General features: G+C 42.6%; 1 protein-coding gene and 1 long non-coding RNA gene across 6 annotated transcripts in view; one reads left to right on the top strand and one right to left on the bottom strand.

Moving 5' to 3' along the window:
- Positions 1-2882, bottom strand: part of LOC117881703 — a 50753-nt gene extending 47871 nt beyond the window's left edge. Inside the window, exons 1-2 of the long non-coding RNA XR_004646845.1 lie at positions 2797-2882; positions 746-915 (exon numbers count right to left, since the gene is read on the bottom strand). This is a non-coding gene — a long non-coding RNA (uncharacterized LOC117881703). The remainder of the gene's footprint in view (positions 1-745; positions 916-2796) is intronic.
- A 64-nt stretch (positions 2883-2946) lies between these two features.
- On the top strand, positions 2947-17597 carry LOC117881700 (cytochrome c-type heme lyase). 5 transcript variants are annotated; one of them, XM_034779276.1, is made up of 7 exons: positions 2947-3084; positions 5619-5758; positions 7594-7745; positions 11499-11647; positions 12890-13009; positions 14625-14711; positions 14954-17597. In XM_034779276.1, exons 2-7 carry the CDS (start codon positions 5644-5646, stop codon positions 15150-15152), a joined length of 822 nt encoding a protein of 273 aa, XP_034635167.1. In that variant the 5' UTR covers positions 2947-3084; positions 5619-5643; the 3' UTR covers positions 15153-17597. The 5 variants fall into 5 exon arrangements, with proteins under 5 accessions (XP_034635167.1, XP_034635166.1, XP_034635168.1 ...); XM_034779275.1 differs by having other exon boundaries at positions 2987-3101; XM_034779277.1 differs by lacking the exon at positions 2947-3084 and adding an exon at positions 3190-3810.
- The last annotated feature ends 1479 nt before the right edge of the window (positions 17598-19076 follow it).

Here is a 19076-nt window from a genome sequence, read left to right as displayed (position 1 = left end):
AATTCTGAGCCAAAAAATTAAAAATTCTGTGCACAATATTTTAAAATTCTGCATATTTTGTCAAAATAACACAATATAATCATGCCAGTTTCAATTATTTTGATAATTTATTTCAAAATACCTGTCAACAACTATGTCTGTAACAATACAGACAACAAAAAAGATTCAGGAAATGTTTTTTGACAAATAGATTCCTTACCAGGTATATTAGTACAGAACTTTGAGTAATGGTTCATTTAAACTACAATACAGAAACATATTTCCCGCACCCCTCAGAAGCAGTGTAAACGTTGGGGAGTCAGGGGTAATGGAGGAGCTGAGGGAAAGGGAAGTAATTTCTGGGAAGGAGCCTGGGACTGAAAGTGAGGGTTGTTGGGTGTTGGTGGGAGAAATATGAACAGGGTTTTTTTTTTGGGGGGGGGGGATTGTTAGGGAGTTGGGGAGCTCCTCTGCCCATGCAGACCCTAGCTGACCCCCAGCCTCTCCCATTCAGTCAGGCACATCTGCCCCTGTCCCCATGTGTCCCTTTCTCCCTGCCCCCCCATCCCCATGTGTCCCTAGAACCCCCCACTCAGCTACCCCCAGTCCCCATGTGGCTCTGCCCCCCCACCCCTGCATCCCCACTCTTATTCAGTCCCTGCTCCAGTCTGTCTCCCCAATAGCCCTTCTGAACCCCAGTCTATGTGACCTCCCAGCAGCCCCTTGTGCTCCGCTCTCCTGCCCCCAATATCCTGTGCCTCCTCACCTGGTCCCATGGACAGTGCACGGTGAGGAATGCAGCCTCTGCTCTCTCCCTATCAACTGCTGACTGCTGAGGCCTGTGAGTGGTAAGCCAGCTGCCTCTGTTCTGGTGCCACAGCAGCCCTGCGTGAGCGAAAGGCATAACTGCAGAGCCCCTCTGGCAGAATGTATTTTCTGCAGAGAAAAAAAAATTGCAGGGAACGTGAATTGTGTGTGTGCGCAGTGGTGCAGAATTCCCCAGGAGTAAGAAGTCTGTAGATGTAGCCTGAGTGAACATCTCATTGAGATGAATGTGGAGTGCATGTCTTTCTGAGTTATTGTTCCAGGCTCTCTGTAGGCTCTAGTAGACATCTCTGTACTATTTATAGAGTTCAGATTTTTTAATTTTTCTGTGCAGTCATAACAGTGAGAGCCTTAATCTATTTTTTTAAACTGAATACTGAGATTCTGAAGAAATAGGTAGTAGCCTGAGAACTGACTGAATCTGAGCCCTGTGATACATTATGTGATACATAATCACATTAGCAGATGTTTTGGCAAATTTCAAAGCAATTGGTGGGGCATTGATCCTTACATGAATCATAAAGAAGTCACCCACTACACTAGGTAAGAAAGCCTATCCCAAAATTGAGAGAGATTTGGTATTAAGGAAGAGGCTTTCCTGAGTGCCTCTGAGACAACATCCATGCTTCCTCTTTATAGTACCAGTAGATGAGTAAAACTTGTGTTTCTGTTTTGCCATACACAATGAAGTAGGTCATGACTGTTCCATATTTTTCCTCAAAACAAATGTATTCAAGTGGGTGGCCTTAACCGAGGATGAAAGTTCTCTCTTAAATGAGAGTGCTCTGGTCATTCCTGTTGACCGCTAGTAAGGCTAGAACCAGAATATTCTATAGCTATTTTTGGTGTATTCTGTTACTAGTCACACTTAACTATATAGGGTAAAATGCATCATCTAGTTACATTCTCTTTACTGCTTTAAACTAAAACTTTTTCACCAGCAGGAAAGTGATTGGAATAGTGTCCTTCTTCCATAGACAAATATTTTGGCATCCAAAATGCTAAGTGCTCAATGCAGCATTCCCACATTGTCCCTCCCTCATTTCTTTTTAAACTCCGCCTCAAAAAAAATCCCCCCAAACTGGCAGGTGTGTTGATTTCAGCACAAGATTTTGTGGCTTGTGTACTTGGATTTTTTCTGTAACTTTTATAACTACTACTACATTGTTAAATAGGCATCTCTCTTTGGTATAAACATAAGGTAAATACTATCTCTCTTTCTCAACCTGAAACTTCATCTGAAATGTAGTAGAATAGCATTGTACCCTCAGCCACTAGCAATGTAATGTGTTTTGATTTCCTAGTGATAATTTAACTATGTTCAGTTACACTTTACATGTTACTCTATCATAGTAGTGACCTAATTATTAAATTAAGAAATAGTAGTTGACCTAGAGAATTCATCATAACAATTTTCATGCTACATGCTTAAATGCAAGGGGAAGAATTGGTTCCTTATGTAAAAGTCTGCATCAACCTTTCCTGCTTCGATCTGCATTGGAGCATTTTTAAATAAGCTGCCCATTTCCACTTGTCTGCGAGAACGGAATAGAGCCGAGGAAGCAGTTACACAAATGAGAGGTTTCTTCGGCTATTTTAGGATATAGGGGCTGGGTTACCTTTGTAAATCCACGAATAGTACTGTCATTTTCCAGCTTCCACGAAAGCTGAAGGAGCTCCAATTCTAAATGATTATGAAGTGTTGTATTAGGTATTACAGACTGAAAACAAAATCAAAGGCTAGTAGGGCAGGAAATCCAGCTGCGCAGTAAACACAAATTTAAAAAAGGGCAGAGGGGAACGAAGGGATCACTCAGGTCAGGCCTCGGGGATCCGCAGCTAAGGGAAGTAACTAGCAGCCCCTTTAACATGAGGCGTTACAGTTTCTAACCACCCCTGCGGCTGTTCCGGGCTGGCCGCAGCCTGACACCGCTTGGGGACAAAGGGAGGTGTTTACACGACACTCCTTTTTCAAGCAGGCTGAGAAAATACCTCCCGCCGGCTGCTGGGTTTCCTAGAGCCGCTCCACAGCACGACCCCCACGCGCACAGGCAAAGCTCAGCGGCGCACTCGAGGAGAGGGGGCGGGGCACCGCACAAGGCCCGTTACTGCTCCGTAGGCCCCGCCCCTTTTCTCCCACCTCTCAGCGCGTTGGCTACACCGCCCCCTTTTCTTGTTTGGCGCCTGCGCAGATTGAGCGGCGCATGACGGCTCGCGCGAGAAGCGGCGGCGCGCGTTGGGTTCTGCTTGCCGCGGTGGGGGGCTGGTGGCCGCTGCCGGGTGCGTTGGATGTTGAGGTACCGGGGCTGGGCGGGCGCGTGGGCCGCTCTCCGGGGAGAGGCGCTGGCCGGGCGGTGCGGGGGCCAGGCAGGAGGCGGCCTTGACCTTGCCATGGTCCCGCTGGGAGGAGTGGAGGCCGCGGGGCTGGGGGGGCCTGGCACCCCCGTGCTCCTGCCGCCGACCCGAGCGGACTCGGGGCTCTGGGCACTCGTACTCCGCGGGTCCCCTCGCCGCTCCGCCAGGGCACCGCCCGCAGGAGACCCGCTCGGTGACCTCTGCGTGCCTCTGCCCCTCGGGCTCCCTGAGCCGCGCTTGTGTTGGGGCTCGGGGCTGTCTGCGCCCCCGGGCGGCCGGGGCTCTCGCCTCCCCCACGGCACTGCGAGGGGCGCCCCTCTCCGGAGCGGGTTAGGGCCCCACTCAGACCTGCGCTCCCGCCTGTTCAAACTAGGCCTTGGATCACGGCTGGATGTGTACGGCCCCATCACCGTAGTATCTAGGCCCCTGCTGGAGACTCGCACACTTGTTCTCCTACCAGCCCAGGGAGGTAGAGAAGTATCTTCCCCATTTTACAGCTGGGGACCCGAAGTGCAGAGAAATCTGGGTGACCTTGGACAAATCACTTAAATCTGGCAGAATTCGGAGTTGAATGCAGATCTCCCAATCCACCTACAGTGCTTTAATCTCAAGATTGTTCTTCTCTTCAAATTAGGCTACAGTACTGTGAAGGTAGAATTTAACCTTACACATAGAATTAAGCAGTTTTGTTGATATAGGAAATAGCATAAAATTTAGTTCACTCTCTGTTACAAGTATTAATTCATTCAGGTCTAAAAAGAACAGCAAAAGGAATTATTTTTGTCACATGTGGCAGTATACACAGAGGACACAGATGCCTAAGGAGGTGCTATTTTTAAAGATACTCTTCAGAGTAGACCCACACTTACTGGAGGTCACATGGTAATTTGGGGCAGAACCAGACTATAACCCATGACTGTCATAAAAATAATAGTTCTGATATTTTTTTGTTGAAGACTGAGGGACTTAGAATAACATTTTACTTTGCTCTGATATAGCTCAGTAGATACATTCTTGGACATTTGCTAAAAAGACAGGTATTTTGCTGGTGTTCATGAATTCATCATTAATTGTAAATGCTGAGTGTTTAACTATTTATATATGCTGACCATCCTATGCCTGTTTTTTACTTTAATTTCTTTTTAGTGACTTGGTGTGGAAAATGTGTTCATGGTTATAATATATGGAGATATACCTATCTCATAGAACTGGAAAGGACCCTGAAAGGTCATCGAGTCCAGCCCCCTGCCTTCAGTAGCAGGACCAAGTACTGATTTTGCCCCAGATTCCTAAGTGGTAGGGTTACCATTCGTCCGGATTCCCCTGGACATGTCTGGCTTCTTGAGCTAAAAATAGCGTCTGGGGGGAATTTGTAAATGTCCGGACTCCCACCTCCCCCCACCCCCCCGGCTAACAGGGCAGCTGGCCGGATGGTGCCACTTACATGGGGCTCCGACAGCCAGAGAGAGCCCCTCCTCCACTTCCCCCTCCTCTCCCCTGCAGCTGAGAGCGCTCCCTCCCTGCATTCGCAGATCGCCTCCAGCAGTCTGGAGCTCCTCCCCCGTCCCCAGCGTGCCGGACGAACGGCTCAGGCCGTTCCTGGGCAAGTTCACAGAGACATTAGGCGAAGGTCAACAATAAGGAGGTCAGGGGGTCGGAGAAGGGGCAGGGAGGTTTTGGAGGGGGCAGTCAAGAGACGGGGGGTCGGGAGTTCGGGGGAGGGCTTTCTGGGGGGGTGTGGATAAGGTTTTGGGCAGTCAGGGTACAGGTAGGGAGTAGGATCCTGGGGGGCAGTTGGGGAGGGGTATTAGGAGGGGACAGTCAGGGGGCAAGAGGCAGGGAGGCTTAGGTAGGGAGTGGGGTTCTGGGGGGCAGTTAGGAGCAGGGGTCCCAGGAGGGGGCAGTCAGGGGACAAGGAGCAGGGGGGCGGCTGTCAGGGGGCAGGGGTGGGGAGAGGGATCGGAGCAGTCAGGGGACAGGGAGCAGAGGGGTTTAGATGGGTCGGGAGTTCGGGGGGGGCTGTCAGGGGGTGGGGAGTGGTTGATGGGGCGTGGGAGTCCCAGGGGGCTATCTGGGGGTGGGGATGTGGATAAGGGTTGGGGGCAGTCAGGGTACAGGTAGGGGGTAGGATCCTAGGGGGCCAGTTAGGATGGGGGGAGGGGCAGGGGTCCCAGGAGGGGGCAGTCAGGGGACAAGGAGCGGGGGGAGGGTTGGGGGTTCTGAGGGGGGGAAGTGGGAGGGGCGGGGCTGGGACAGGGCGGGGCTAGGGCAGGGCTCCTCCCGTCCTCTTTTTTGCTTGCTGAAATATGGTAACCCTACTAAGTGGCTCCCTCAAGGATTGAACTCGCAACCCTGGGTTTAGCAGGCTCAAACTACTGAACTATCCCTCTCCCCCACTATGTTTTAGTAAGAATTGCCTATGGTTTTGTCTTTTAGATGTACAATTTTTTTCTCTTCAGATCTGATCTAAAATTAGAAGTTGTGATGGGTTTGTCAGCTTCATCTCCATCTGTTGCCGTTCAGTCAGCAAATGTATCTGTACACTCTCAGACAGCATCTCCACCTTCAGAATGTCCCATGCATCAGGAAAAAATGGAAGGTAACTACCTGCCAAAATGGAGTGAAACAAAATCTAAACCTCAGAAAAGTGCTTTGAAAGATATTTGGCAAGGAAGGAAAGCTATTTATCAGAAATGGAGTATTAGTATGACAAGTGTCTTCCTTCACAAAAATGCAACTTGCAAGTAGTTGTATTTTTAAAGGTAAAGAGGTGTGAGTTTCTTACCAAGCTGATGTGTTGGATGTTTAAAGTTGTATTTTCTTACATTGCTATAGTTATTTGTGTCCTCAACTACAGAACTCTGAACTGAGGTCTTGGAAGATAAGAAGAGCTGATTCCCAAATGCATTCTTAAAATGTGTAGGCATATACTCTTTAAGTCTAGCTAGTCTCAGTGACTTGAGATTTTTTAAACTGTAAATGCCAAAAGCTACTTTAATTTAATCTTAAAGTTTGGGGTTCCACAGTTAGTCATTATAAATCAGAACATGCAGAAGACTAGGTTCAAACAGCAATATTTGCATAGCTGTGTTGCATACCCTGTAGTCTATGTATATACTGTTGCAAACATTGTTAGACTACACATTTAATCAGAAAAACAGAAGCAGAAAATACAGTATGTTGCAAAGCAGCAGAATTGGTTTTCTTTTTTCCCCAAACATTAGCATTTGCATTTCTTGACTGTTGGTAACTAACGATGAATCTTAAGTTGCACAGTTTTTAGAATTCTTAAAGGTAATTAAAAATCTTTAATGTGGTCTTGGCATTTAAGATGCCTCAAATGCTTTGGAATGTAGAAATATATGTTCTTGAAGTGTGTATCTTCTCTGAAATGACGGTAAATATAGCATTGTGAAATTCTGTCTGTTTCCCTATAACTTCCAAATTTGACACCCTTAGAGAATTTGGATGGCTATGAAGTTTGGGGGAAAACATCCCAATAAATTCATGTTTGATCAGAAACAAGTATGGAAACATCAGTCCCAAATAAAGTGGATTTGAATATGTGGAAAAGGTTTTATAATAGAAACTCTTCTGGAACTTGAATTGTATTGGTCACTACTAAGCACTTGCAATAATAATTGTGGGAGTACTGTTTTTAAGGAAAGTTCATCACAGTAACTGTTACAGGTTCTCCATTAAGTTAATGACTTGCTTTTTTATATCAAATGATCACAAATTAGTGTTTTAACTCTTCTCTATTAAGTCTGTTTTTTTCATCATTCCCTCCTTAGGCCCAGATCCTGCAATCTCATCTGCACAGGCAGACCAGTAAAGGGTCTGAACTAAGTCAGTGGGGCTCCACATAGGATCTGGGATTTCAGGAACAGGGGTTTTGTTGTATATGGATGTAAAAAAATAAGGTTAATTATTTTCAAGTTGCTTGGTGTCAGCATTTAACAAGAGACTTTGGTGTGTTACTTATCAGATGAAATCTGTGGATATCATTCTTTTAGGAATCATCAGATTACTTACGCAAAACTGCAAAATTCGTTATTGGCAATTTAAATTCAAGAGGCATGTTAAAACTACAAGCACAGGAATGAAAAAAATGCCAATTCTTTGACTGACAAGAGTACTTGTGTCTAATTGAAACTGTCAATATCATTATGTTGCTGTCCCTTAAAAATATGAAATAATATCCTCTTGTTAAGAGGAGGCTGGAACCATTGCTCAACTGAAAAGAGCAAAAGGGGGGTGGATGGGTGCGGGGGAAGGTTTGGTTTGTATTTACATTGTGCTTTGCTGAGCTCTAAGAGAATTGACTTGTGTATCAACTTGCACACCATGTTCTTCCCTTTCCAAGTCCCATTACATTTGATTATGAATTGTATTTTTGTACTAATGCATGGTTTAATGTTTTCTTTATTTCAGGTTGTCCAATGCACATGAAATCTCCTGACCAAGGTGCTGAGAACCAAAATAATAATGTTCCTGCACATCAAGAACGAGCATATGAATATCTGGAGTGTCCTATGAAATCTAGTACATCTCAAATGAAAGATGACATAGATCCAAGAAATATGGTAACTTTTATGTAGTCTGTGTGTTGTCTTAAGGCCTGTTCCCTTCTAAAGTGACTATGTAAACGAGATCTCAGTAGTAGCACTGGCACAGACAAAAGAACTATCCTTGTTAAAGCTGTTGTTCTATCTTTAATACTGAATTTCCCAGTCATATATTTGTGTTGCGAATACACTTGAAGAGAAACTGTTGAATACAGTAGTTAAGGCCTAAAATTTGATCTACTTTTAAAATCATTCCACTTGGGTAAGGAATGCCCTTACGATTATAAATGTCTACTTAACGACAAAGACAAGATGGCCCATAGAGCCACTGCTATATGTGTGTTAAAGGTTCATTTAATATTTCCAAGGCTGACAGGGATGTGAGCACTGTGGTGTGTTGAATGATGAGCTCTAACTGATGGAGTTGCTCAGATGGGTCTTTTGCAGGGCCTCAGCAAGGTTCTCTCTGTTTAAAGTAAAACTGTGATGTAGAGCTTTGGGTTTCAAGAGGAGAAAAAGGACGTATGGCAGTCTTAGGCATGGATGAGGAGTACCAACTTCAGAAGAGAAATAGTTATTTCTTCAAAGGGCCATGCTTTTTGATGTCTGTAGTAACTGTTTAGTTATACTGTGATTACTATGTTATAGTTATACTGTGTTAGTTAGTTATACTGTGATTACTATGGAATGGAAATCTATCAACCTCATGAAGAAACTTGCACAAGTACAGACAGATATCATCTTCCTTTCTAAATGCAAACGGATGGACATCATACCAAATAGCAATGGATTTTTCACCTTCAGTCTATCTACATACATCACAGACCACAGTGAGAGATTATGCCATACACTATCAAAGAAACTGAGTAATCACCTGATCAGCATCCTATACAGCAAACAGGAAAACATCAAAAAAGAGCTCTCCAACCTGGAGACTTTCATTAATAACCAACCTTCCACACAAATGGACTTCACTAAAATAAGACAAAAACAACCAGGAGTCTGGTGGCACCTTAAAGACTAACAGATTTATTTGGGCATGAGCTTTCGTGAGTAAAAACCTCACTTCTTCGGATGCATAGAGGATCACTCTATACATCCGAAGAAGTGAGGTTTTTACTCACGAAAGCTCATGACCAAATAAATCTGTTAGTCTTTAAGGTGCCACCAGACTCCTTGTTGTTTTTGTAGATACAGACTAACACGGCTACCCCCTGATACTAAAATAAGACAGGAGATCTACACTTCACCTTACTACAAAGGAAAAAGGACCGTAAGCTGTCTAAACTCCTACCTGCCACATGGAGCCACAACAGTGGTACCCCTAACTCCCCCAGCAATATCGTCAATTTATCCAGCTATACACTCAACCCAGCAGAAGAGTCTGTCCTATCTCGGGGACTCTTTTTGCCCCAGCATCCCCACGAACATGATACAGTTCTGTGGTGATCTGGAAGCCTTCTTTCACCGCTTCCGACTCAAAGAATACTTTCAAGATAACACTGAACAGTGCACTGATACACAGATCTTCTTCCTGTGTTGTTGGTGGGAGGGTAACTCCACATGGATTCCTCCTGAGGGTCGAAATGACAGTCTGAATCTGTACATAGAATGCTTCCGCCTATGTGCACAGGCAGAAATTATGGAAAAACAGTATCGCTTGCCTCAACCTAAGTCGTGCAGAACGCAATGCCATCCACAGCCTCAGAAACAACCCTGACGACATAATCAAAGAGGCTGATAAAGGAGGTGCTGTTGTCATCATGAACAGGTCTGACTACCAGACGGAGGCTGCCAGATAACTCTCCAATACCAAATTCTACAGGCCACTTTCCTCAGATCCCACTGAGGAATATAGTAAGAAACTGCACCATCTACTCAGGACACTCCCTACACTAATACAGGAACAATTCAACATACTCTAGGAGCCCCGACCAGGGTTATTCTATCTACTACCCAAGATCCACAAACCTGGAAATCCTGGTCGCCACATCATCTCTGGAATTGGCACTCTCTCTCTGCTCAGACCCTATGCCACCAGCACTCCCAGCTATCTCTATGACACCACTGATTTCCTGAGAAAACTACAATGCATTGGTGATCTCCCAGAAAACACCATCCTAGCCACCATGGATGTGGAGGCTCTCTACACAAACATCCCACACACAGCTGGAATACAAGCTGTCAGGAACAGTATCCCTGATGATGACACTGCACAACTTGTTGCTGAGCTCTGTGACTTTATCCTCACGCACAACTGTTTCAAATTTGGTGACAATCTATACCTCCAGACCAGTGGCACCGCCATGGGCACCCGCATGGCCCCACAATATGCCAACATTTTTATGGCTGACCTGGAACAACGCTTCCTCAGCTCTTGTCCACTCACGCCCCTCCTCTGTCTACGCTACATTGACGACATCTTCATCATCTGGACCCATGGGAAGGAGACTCTTCTAGAATTCCACCATGATTTCAACAGCTTCCACCCCACCATCAACCTCAGCCTGGACCAATCTACACGGGAGGTCCACTTCCTAGACACCACAGTACAAATAAGTGATGGCCACGTTAACACCACCCTATACCGAAAACCCACCGACCGCTATGCCTACCTTCATGTCTCTAGCTTCCACCCCGGACACACCACATGATCCATCGTCTACAGCCAAGTACTGAGGTACAACCGCATCTGCTCCAACCCCTCAGACAGAGACCAAAACCTACAAGATCTTCACCAAGCATTCTCAAAACTACGATACCCGCACAAGGAAATAAGGAAACAAATCAACAGAGCCAGACGTGTACCCAGAAGCCTCCTGCTACAAGACAAGCCCAAGAAAGAAACCAACAGAACTCCACTGGCCATCACCTACAGTCCTCAACTTAAACCTCTCCAACGCATCATCAGTGAGCTACAACCCATCCTGGACAATGATCCCTCTCTTTCACAGACCTTGGGAGGCAGGCCAGTCCTCGCCCACAGACAACCTGCCAACCTTAAGCATATTCTCACCAGCAACCACACATCGCACCATAACAACTCTAACTCAGGAACCAATCCATGCAACAAACCTTGATGCCAACTCTGCCCACATATCTACACCAACACCACCATCACCGGACCTAACCAGATCAGCTACAACATCACCGGTTCATTCACCTGCACGTCCACCAATGTTATATATACCATCATGTGCCAGCAGTGCCCCTCTGCTATGTACATTGGTCAAACTGGACAGTCACTACGTAAAAGAATAAATGGACACAAGTCAGATATCAGGAATGGCAATATACAAAAACCTGTAGGAGAACACTTCAACCTCCCTGGCCACACAATAGCAGATGTAAAGGTAGCCATCTTACAGAAAAAAAACTTCAGGACCAGACTGTAAAGAGGAACTGCTGAGCTTCAGTTCATTTGCAAATTTGACACCATCAGATCAGGATTAAACAAAGACTGTGAATGGCTAGCCAACTACAGAAGCAGTTTCTCCTCCCTTGGTGTTCACACTTCAACTGCTAGCAGAGGACCTCACCCTCCCTGATTGAACTAACCTTGTTATCTCTAGACTGATTCTTGCCAGCATATTTATACCTGCCCCTGGAAATTTCCATTACATGCATCCGATGAAGTAGGCATTCACCCACGAAAGCTTATGCTCGAATACATCTGTTAGTCTTAAAGGTGCCACAGCACTCTGTTGCTTTTATGATATATCAAAACATTTTTGGCTCTGAGATTTTGTTAATCTAATCATTTGTGTTTAGATGCCACCGCCTAATCAAATGCCATCCCTGAATCAACCATTTCCACTATCAACTATCCGAGAAGAGTCTTCTATTCCTAGAGCGCATTCAGAACAAAAATGGGTTTATCCGTCAGAGCAAATGTTTTGGAATGCTATGCTAAGGAAAGGGTAAGTAAACTGATTTTACCCAGTAGAATGTGTGCTAGCCTGAAGACTGCAAAATAACTCATTATGCGTTGATATTGTATGCATTTAATTAAGGAGTTGATGGGCTCCAGGCAGTAATCAGTCAGCTTGTTTAGAGAAGTCCGTATCCTTTCAAAACGTTTCTGAGGAGTAAATTGGTCTTAAAAACTTGGTCACTATGGATTTTTTTTAGTCTTTTTTTTTTATTTATTTATTTATTTTTTTTTAAACTAAAGTTCCACCATTGTGAACATTAGATCAGGTCCACTGGTGTTAGCAACATGGAACCCTTCGTGTAGACCAGGCTTCTGTGTCTGTCAGTATCATAAAATCAGTTAGACATTCACTAAACAGGTTAAGATAAAATGTTAAAAAAGTTGGTGGCTGCAGGAGCTTTGGTTATAACTATTGGTTGCCTAGTGTTGACTAGTATAGAAATTAAAATGGTTTTAGCAATAGTGCGATTTCTTTTTTTTTTTTTTTTAGTGTAGACAAGGCCTGAATGAAGACTCTTAGCCTAAAAAATACTTTGGATCAGTAATGGGAGAGTGAGACAAAACTCACTTTTTCATACAAATAATACGTGTCTAAAGTGTGTTCTTGTTGAAACTGTCATATTTAAACTTATCTTTTGAAGGTCCAATTGATGATAAAAATACAGTAGTTATTTATAGCACTGTATTCAAAGTAGTAAAACTTTAGTCCATGTATTATAAACCATCTTAACACTAAGGGCCTGATCCTGCAAACCTGTATGCAGATGTTTAGCTTTATACACATGCTTAAATGTAAGCTCATGTATATGTGTTTGCTGGATTAGGGAATAAGAGAGTTATTTGTACATGACTCTTACATAATTTTTTTCTTTATCTAATATATTTATCTATCGAAAATGAATTTGGGTTGCATCCTACACAAAATTTTCTAAGCGTTGTGAAATGTAAACTAACTCTAGATAGCTTTGTCAACACATTCCAATACCATGACTTAGCTCATGCTGTTTATTTGTTCAAACTGTGATTAATGTTAGATAACTTTCTGTGTACAAATTATAGTTAAGTAGTTAAGAGGACTAAGCAGGGGACTGGAAGCTAGCAATGCATGACTTTTGACTCTGACAGAGTTGCTCTGTAATCTTGGGGCAGATCTTTTACCTCTCAGGGGAGATGGGGAATATAAGCTCCAATATTTGTAAAAAATTCCAAAATAGTGTTCCTTTCTTAGATGGAGGTGGAAAGATGATGACATAAACCCCAAAGATATGAATAATATTATCAAGATTCACAATCAGAACAATGAGCAGGCTTGGAAGGAGATTTTAAAGTGGGAAGCTCTTCATGCTGCGTAAGTACATTTGAGATGAAAAACAAAAAATTGCTTTTGTTCTTTCTACCGTAAGTCTTTAAAAGTTGGAATGGTTTCAATTTATCCAGAAAATGACCTGATGTTTATAATTCCAAGACTTTGAGCCTTGTATGTTTTTTGGATGTAGTACCAAAATCCCTTAGTTAGGAACAAAGGTTTAACAAGATTCAATGACTGAAAGTTTAAGTCAGCAACGTTTTTAAACTGGAAATAAGATGGAAATTTTTAATGGGTTAACTAACAATTGGAACATTTTATCAAGGATGGGGTAAATTCTCTATCACCTGGAGTCCTCAAATCAAGATGATCTATCTTTCTAAAAGATATATTGTAGTTCAGCCACAGGATGGGGGGCTACATGCAGGAATCACTGGTGAAATTCTATGACCTGTGATATGCAGGAGATCAGACTAGATGATCATAAATGCCTTTCTGGCCTTAAAATCTATTGTATTAGATTATCATACTTTGTGCAGGATATTGGTGGCGGAGGCTATCTGAAAGCTGGTTACGGATCCCGTCATGTGCGTCAGTATGCTCCAGTCTCTCAGAGTAAGTTAGAATAACCTAGGGGCTGCTTTAACTTGTGCTGGAAATATGTCATAAAACTGGGCATACGGGGGTCAGATCAATGGTCCATCTAGCCCAGTATCCTGTCTTTTGACGATGGCCAATGTTATTGCTTCAGAGGGAATGAACAGAACAGGGAAACTATCGTGTGCTCCAGTCCCAACATCTGGCAGTCAGAGGCGTAGGGACACCTAGAGCATGGGGTTGCATCCCTGACCATCTTGTCTAGTAGCCGTTGATGAACCTTTCGTCCATGAAGTTATCTAATTATTTTTTTGAATCCAGTTATACTTTTGGCCTTCACAACATCCCCTGGCAAGAAGATCCACAAGTTGACTGTGTGCTATGTGAAGAAGTACTTCCTTATGCTTGTTTTATATCTGCTGCCTATTAATGTAATTGGGCAACCTCTAGTTTTTGTGTTCTGTGAAGAGTAAATAACACTTCCTTATTCACTTTCTCCACACCATTCATGATTTTATAGACCTCAGTCGTATCCCCCGCAGGGAACCATATGTCATCTGAGAATCAGCAGAGCTCCACCTTACCATCTCCCTCTGACACACCCTCTACACTGGGGTGAGCGGCTGTTTGGTGCAGGATCCAACTCTGCCATTTTTACACCAACTGAGTACACCCCTGCTGTGGGTAATGCTTGGCCCACAGTCTCCTTCCACACTTGAGTGGTCTATTCAGAAAAGAAAATCTGGCCCAGTATGATCCCATTGGCCAGAAATGATCTTTAGTGTTTTTTCTTCCATAATGGATACTCTTATTGCTGCCCTCCCCGTTGGAGATACCGCTGAGATATGTTAGGTCACACTGTTACTTTCATATTTACTGAGAGCTTACTGCTGACTTGTAAATGTATTTTAAAGTAACTGTTTTATTATTTGAATAACTGTTTTTTTTACCACAACTTTTTCTAATAAACAATTTATGTATCAGTAAAACAAGTTCTTAAAGTGTACGTTATCTGTCTTAAAACTGAAAGTGTCTTTTTAATTGCCTAAAATATATTTAGGGAATGCCCATGTGGACCATCGTTGATCCGGTTTGGAGGTAAAGCTAAGGAGTTTTCACCTAGAGCCAGAATACGCTCATGGATGGGGTACGTTTGCAGGACTAGAATTTTTTTATTTTTCCTTATATGTTGAAATGTGATGTAGAAGTAGATTTTTTTTTTTTAAAATGCTTTAGAACTACAGTTTCAACCTATATTTACCAGAACAGAGGATTTTTGAACATATATTGTCGTAAAGTAACCTATATAGTACATATGACTTGTGGCCATTTTATGAAATGTCAGCTTGATTTAATAGCTGGTGTTAATTTACTGAATTCTCTTTCCAGATATGAACTTCCTTTTGACAGACATGATTGGATTATTGATCGTTGTGGGAAGGAAGTCAGATATGTTATTGATTATTATGATGGTGGTGAAGTAGATAAGAATTATCAGTTCACCATCTTGGATGTCCGTCCTGCATTTGATTCTCTCTCTGCTGTGTGGGACAGAATGAAAGTAGCTTGGTGGCGTTGGACTTCATAACTACACTGAATCTGTGTTTTCTCAAATTGAAGATGAGCTGCCATTTGAACTTTAAATAAAGATCATAGTAACTGTGCTTATCTGCATTAACCAACATTGTCCTTATCTCTGGGGGAAAACACTATGCAGTTTTGTATGAACAGATATTTCAGACCATCGTTAATTTAAAAGTAAGGTACATGCTTTTCTCTTCCTAGGTTTATTTCAGTGTTCAAGTTCCCTCATAGCTGGAAAATCTTGTGTGTACTTCACAGTCAATTAAGACTAAACTACATAAAATTAGTGACTCACAAAGTGCCAGGCACAATGGGGCCTGACCCTGATTGAGCCTTTAGGCACTACTACAATATAGATAACAAAAAGTGGGAGTTTTGTAAAAGTTTTTACTTGGTCATTAAAAGTGGTACATGGATACCATGATGGTGGGTGTGGTGTAAAAGTCTAGGTAGATAATTTATTGTTGCAAACTAATTTATATACAGTTATATACCGGTATTTTACTCATCCATATCTAAAGCTGCTGAGATTATTTCAGTCGGACTAACTGTTTAAATAAAAAATATGGCATGTGAATACTTGTAAAGGTATGTTAAACTGAAACTAATGTAGGAAGAGTTGTGCCATTATTTTCAACAGACTTTTTTTTTTTTTTTAAAGAAAAGCAATTAATAATTAGAAAGACTGTGGTTACTTTTTCTTTTAAAATGCCGCTTCTGTATTGTATTCCAAAAAGCAGAAAATAAAATGGACATTTCAGGGTAGTTCAGTTTCATTTTTGAAGTTATGAAAAATCCATAGGGTTTGAGTTAATTGAATATATATTTAAAAGCCCATTGTCTTCAGTGGGTATTACATGGACACAGTGAAAAGCAGAATTAACTTGTGTGTTAAATTTTAATTTTTGTGGCAAGTAACTGCCTCTCTTAAAGAAAAGATAATAATTGGACACATTGTTCAGTTGTCACACATTTTGTGGAGTATATTGTTAAATTAAAATTTCTAGCCAGTGTTTTGCAGATTTGGTAGACAGTAAATTACTGTATGCTGAAATGTGTTGTCATTTAAAAGGTATAAATGTAGAGTATCAGAAATGTTAAGCTATTGATTTGACTTGCTGTTCTTGCTATCATAATGTAGATACACCTCTACCCTGATATAACGCTGTCCTTGGGAGCCAAAAAATATTACCGCGTTATAGGTGAAACTGCGTTATATTGAACTTGCTTTGATCCCCCGGAGCGCGCAGTCCTGCCCCACCCCCTCTCCTCCGGAGCGCTGCTTTACCGTGTTATATCTGAATTTGTGTTATATTGGGTCGCGTTGTATTGGGGTAGAGATGTATTTAAAATTACTTATTGCATATGGTGTAGCAATTTGAACAATCTTACATGTGTATAGTAAGGGAAATTACTTCGTAATAGTTTTCTAACTTGATATTCCCTATAAATCATACTTTGGGGTTCTGTGGCACCAGGAGCTCAAATTAAAGCTTAAATTAATCCTCCCTTTCCTCCTGTGTCCTGTTCTTGAGACTGATCAATCCACACATGTCACTTTGGATCGGTAGGAGTAACTGAATACTATGTATTCTAGGTCCTCTAGAGGGAAATTTCTCCAATATTACATAAGCCTAACTTTTGGATGAAGGGCTGTGTGTAATTGGATTTATATAGGAAACTACCTTCAGAGAGCTGTTTTGCAATCAACTGACTTTCACTTCATGAGGAAGTAACCTCATATCGCTCCTACTTTGAAGGTTGTAGTGGAGACCACCTTTGTTGTCCAGAGGAAAAGTTCCCCCTTCAGAGGCTTCCAGAAAGTATTCCAGAGCCTAAAGTCTAACATAACTGAGGTGCTTTTTCTCTCTCTGTTCTTGTTCAGAATAATCCTGTTCTATAGCCATCTGAATTGAAACCAGTTTTGGACAATAAATAATCCACCTTTGAGATTTATTTACTATTGTGCAAGAAAAGGCACAGCTACTAGGAAGATAAGTGGACAGCCGATGAAACCCTACATTTGCTAATGGAAGGGTTACAAACACAACGTAAGCAGTTGAGATTAGCACGTGGATACTCCCTGTATGATGTGTCCTCACACCTTACAAATAGGTTTTGATAACTTGTGATACATACAGTCCTGATGCTGTATGTCTCATGCAAAACAGAAAAGGTAGCAATACTTAAATCAGTATTCAAAAACTTCAAAAAAAAACCCTCACCTACCTCATTGATTGCAGAAACAAAATGGCTTCATTATCATTGATGTATTCAATGAAGAACCAGAAGATGTCATATACACCACTACTTGAGTTTACCTGTCTTCTAGTATGCTCCACTGGCTGTGTATGGATTCAAGTTTATTCTTTGCAATGCCTGAATATTATTACTTAAATGTGATATCTTGTCATTTGATTCTCTATTTTAATAAAGTGAACTTTTTTTACTTTGCTGTTGTAATATCTTCTAGTTTTAGACCCAAGCTGTTAGTGCTGGTGATGGCTTTTCCCAAATTTGGTGATTAATGAAATGATTCTGTTTACACCCTGTACTAGAGTAGCCTTTCTACGTCTGTTAAGTAACTACACAGAACTGTGTCCGAGCCTTCGTTGGAGAATATGCTCTGCATATATTCAGATGAGGAGGGCATCTGAGAAGAGCTAAGAAGTCGGCTCAGTATTAGCTTGTAGTAGTAGCAGATATTGAAGCAAGAGCATATGTGTAACGGTTGAAGATTTGTCGAAGATTCACCATGTGTAAGGGGAGTGCAGAGGCCTGAAGTGATGCACGATCAACAGCAACCAAATTTCCAGTTCTACTGGAAAGAGGGAGATTCTATAAACTGAGAATTTAGGTTCTGATTCAAAGCACATAAATCAGTGGAAAGATCCACTGATTTTAATTACCCCTAGGCTAAGTCTACACTGTTTAGTAAACCTGGGTTTAGATTTAGGTTTAAGCCCAAGCCATCTACCGTCCACACACAAATCAGACGTAAGCCTGCAGACTCAGACAGCATATCGATCTATATCTGAATCTTGCTGCGATGTGGTTCAAGCCCTGGGATTTTGCAGTGTAAATGCAGTGCAAGTCTGGGTGGCCAGGCTTGGGTCTGGAGAGTCTGCTAAATGGCTAATGTTATCCCACAGTCCCCTGGGCCTGTTTCCCACCCCTTCAATCCCAAACTTCCCACTCAATTCTTAGGAACCGGATGCAACCTCCTGGTTTAAAGACAGCTATTTGGCGTTTAACCCTTTAGTTTTGTGCAGACTGCTCCATGGAAGTGCGCTGCTAGCTGGTCAGAGGAACACAGCTGGATTCTGGTTAATCTCTGGTGTGGTGCAAGCTAGAGATTCAACTTCAGCCAAAGCACGAGAGGATTGTGTCTACAAAGCTATATCTGAGTGTCTGGGGGGCCTTGGTGATTGACCAGGCTGGAGATCAATGCAGAGAGTGAACTACCAGAAAATCAAGGATGATAGCACCCTTATAAACCTGCACTTACAGGCACCACCAGAGGACAGCTACTAGCTGCTAGATGAAGGTCAAAAAGTGAACCTGGTACAGACACGGGTCCATGAAGATGGTAGGCAGAACACCTACAGTATACCCTAGTCTGTATTCAGAGGAGTGGTTTGGTGATGGCCCTGGGAAGCAACTTGCAGTGGAACTGGCAGCAGAGAAATCGCCAGAGCCTGGTAAGTTTCTGCTACAAAATATTTTACTGTTAATATATGGATTGGAGGGTTTTCTGACTATGGACCTATTAAATTATTAATACAAGCTGGGGGCTTAGTGTGCTTCCATTCAGAGCAGAACCCACTCTGGGAACTGAGGAGGGGGAAAAGTGGATGATTCAGGTGTTGGCTGGACCATGTCCAGGTAATGAGTGCTAGTACATGAAACAGTCAAATATACCCAATAA

This window comes from Trachemys scripta, chromosome 8, assembly GCF_013100865.1.
Source record: "Trachemys scripta elegans isolate TJP31775 chromosome 8, CAS_Tse_1.0, whole genome shotgun sequence".
Classification (NCBI taxonomy): Eukaryota; Metazoa; Chordata; order Testudines; family Emydidae; genus Trachemys; species Trachemys scripta.
Note: the sequence above shows the minus strand (reverse complement) of the source record. Positions and strands in the feature narration are given on the sequence as shown.

Excerpts from the sequence above, each read along its gene's own strand:
- LOC117881700 (XM_034779274.1), top strand. The coding sequence starts at position 5,596 with ATGTACAATTTTTTTCTCTTCAGATCTGATCTAAAATTAGAAGTTGTG. Across the intron at positions 7,746-11,498 it reads ACATAGATCCAAGAAATATG|ATGCCACCGCCTAATCAAAT; the intron begins GTAACTTTTATG and ends ATTTGTGTTTAG. Across the intron at positions 13,010-14,624 it reads TGGGAAGCTCTTCATGCTGC|GGAATGCCCATGTGGACCAT; the intron begins GTAAGTACATTT and ends AAATATATTTAG.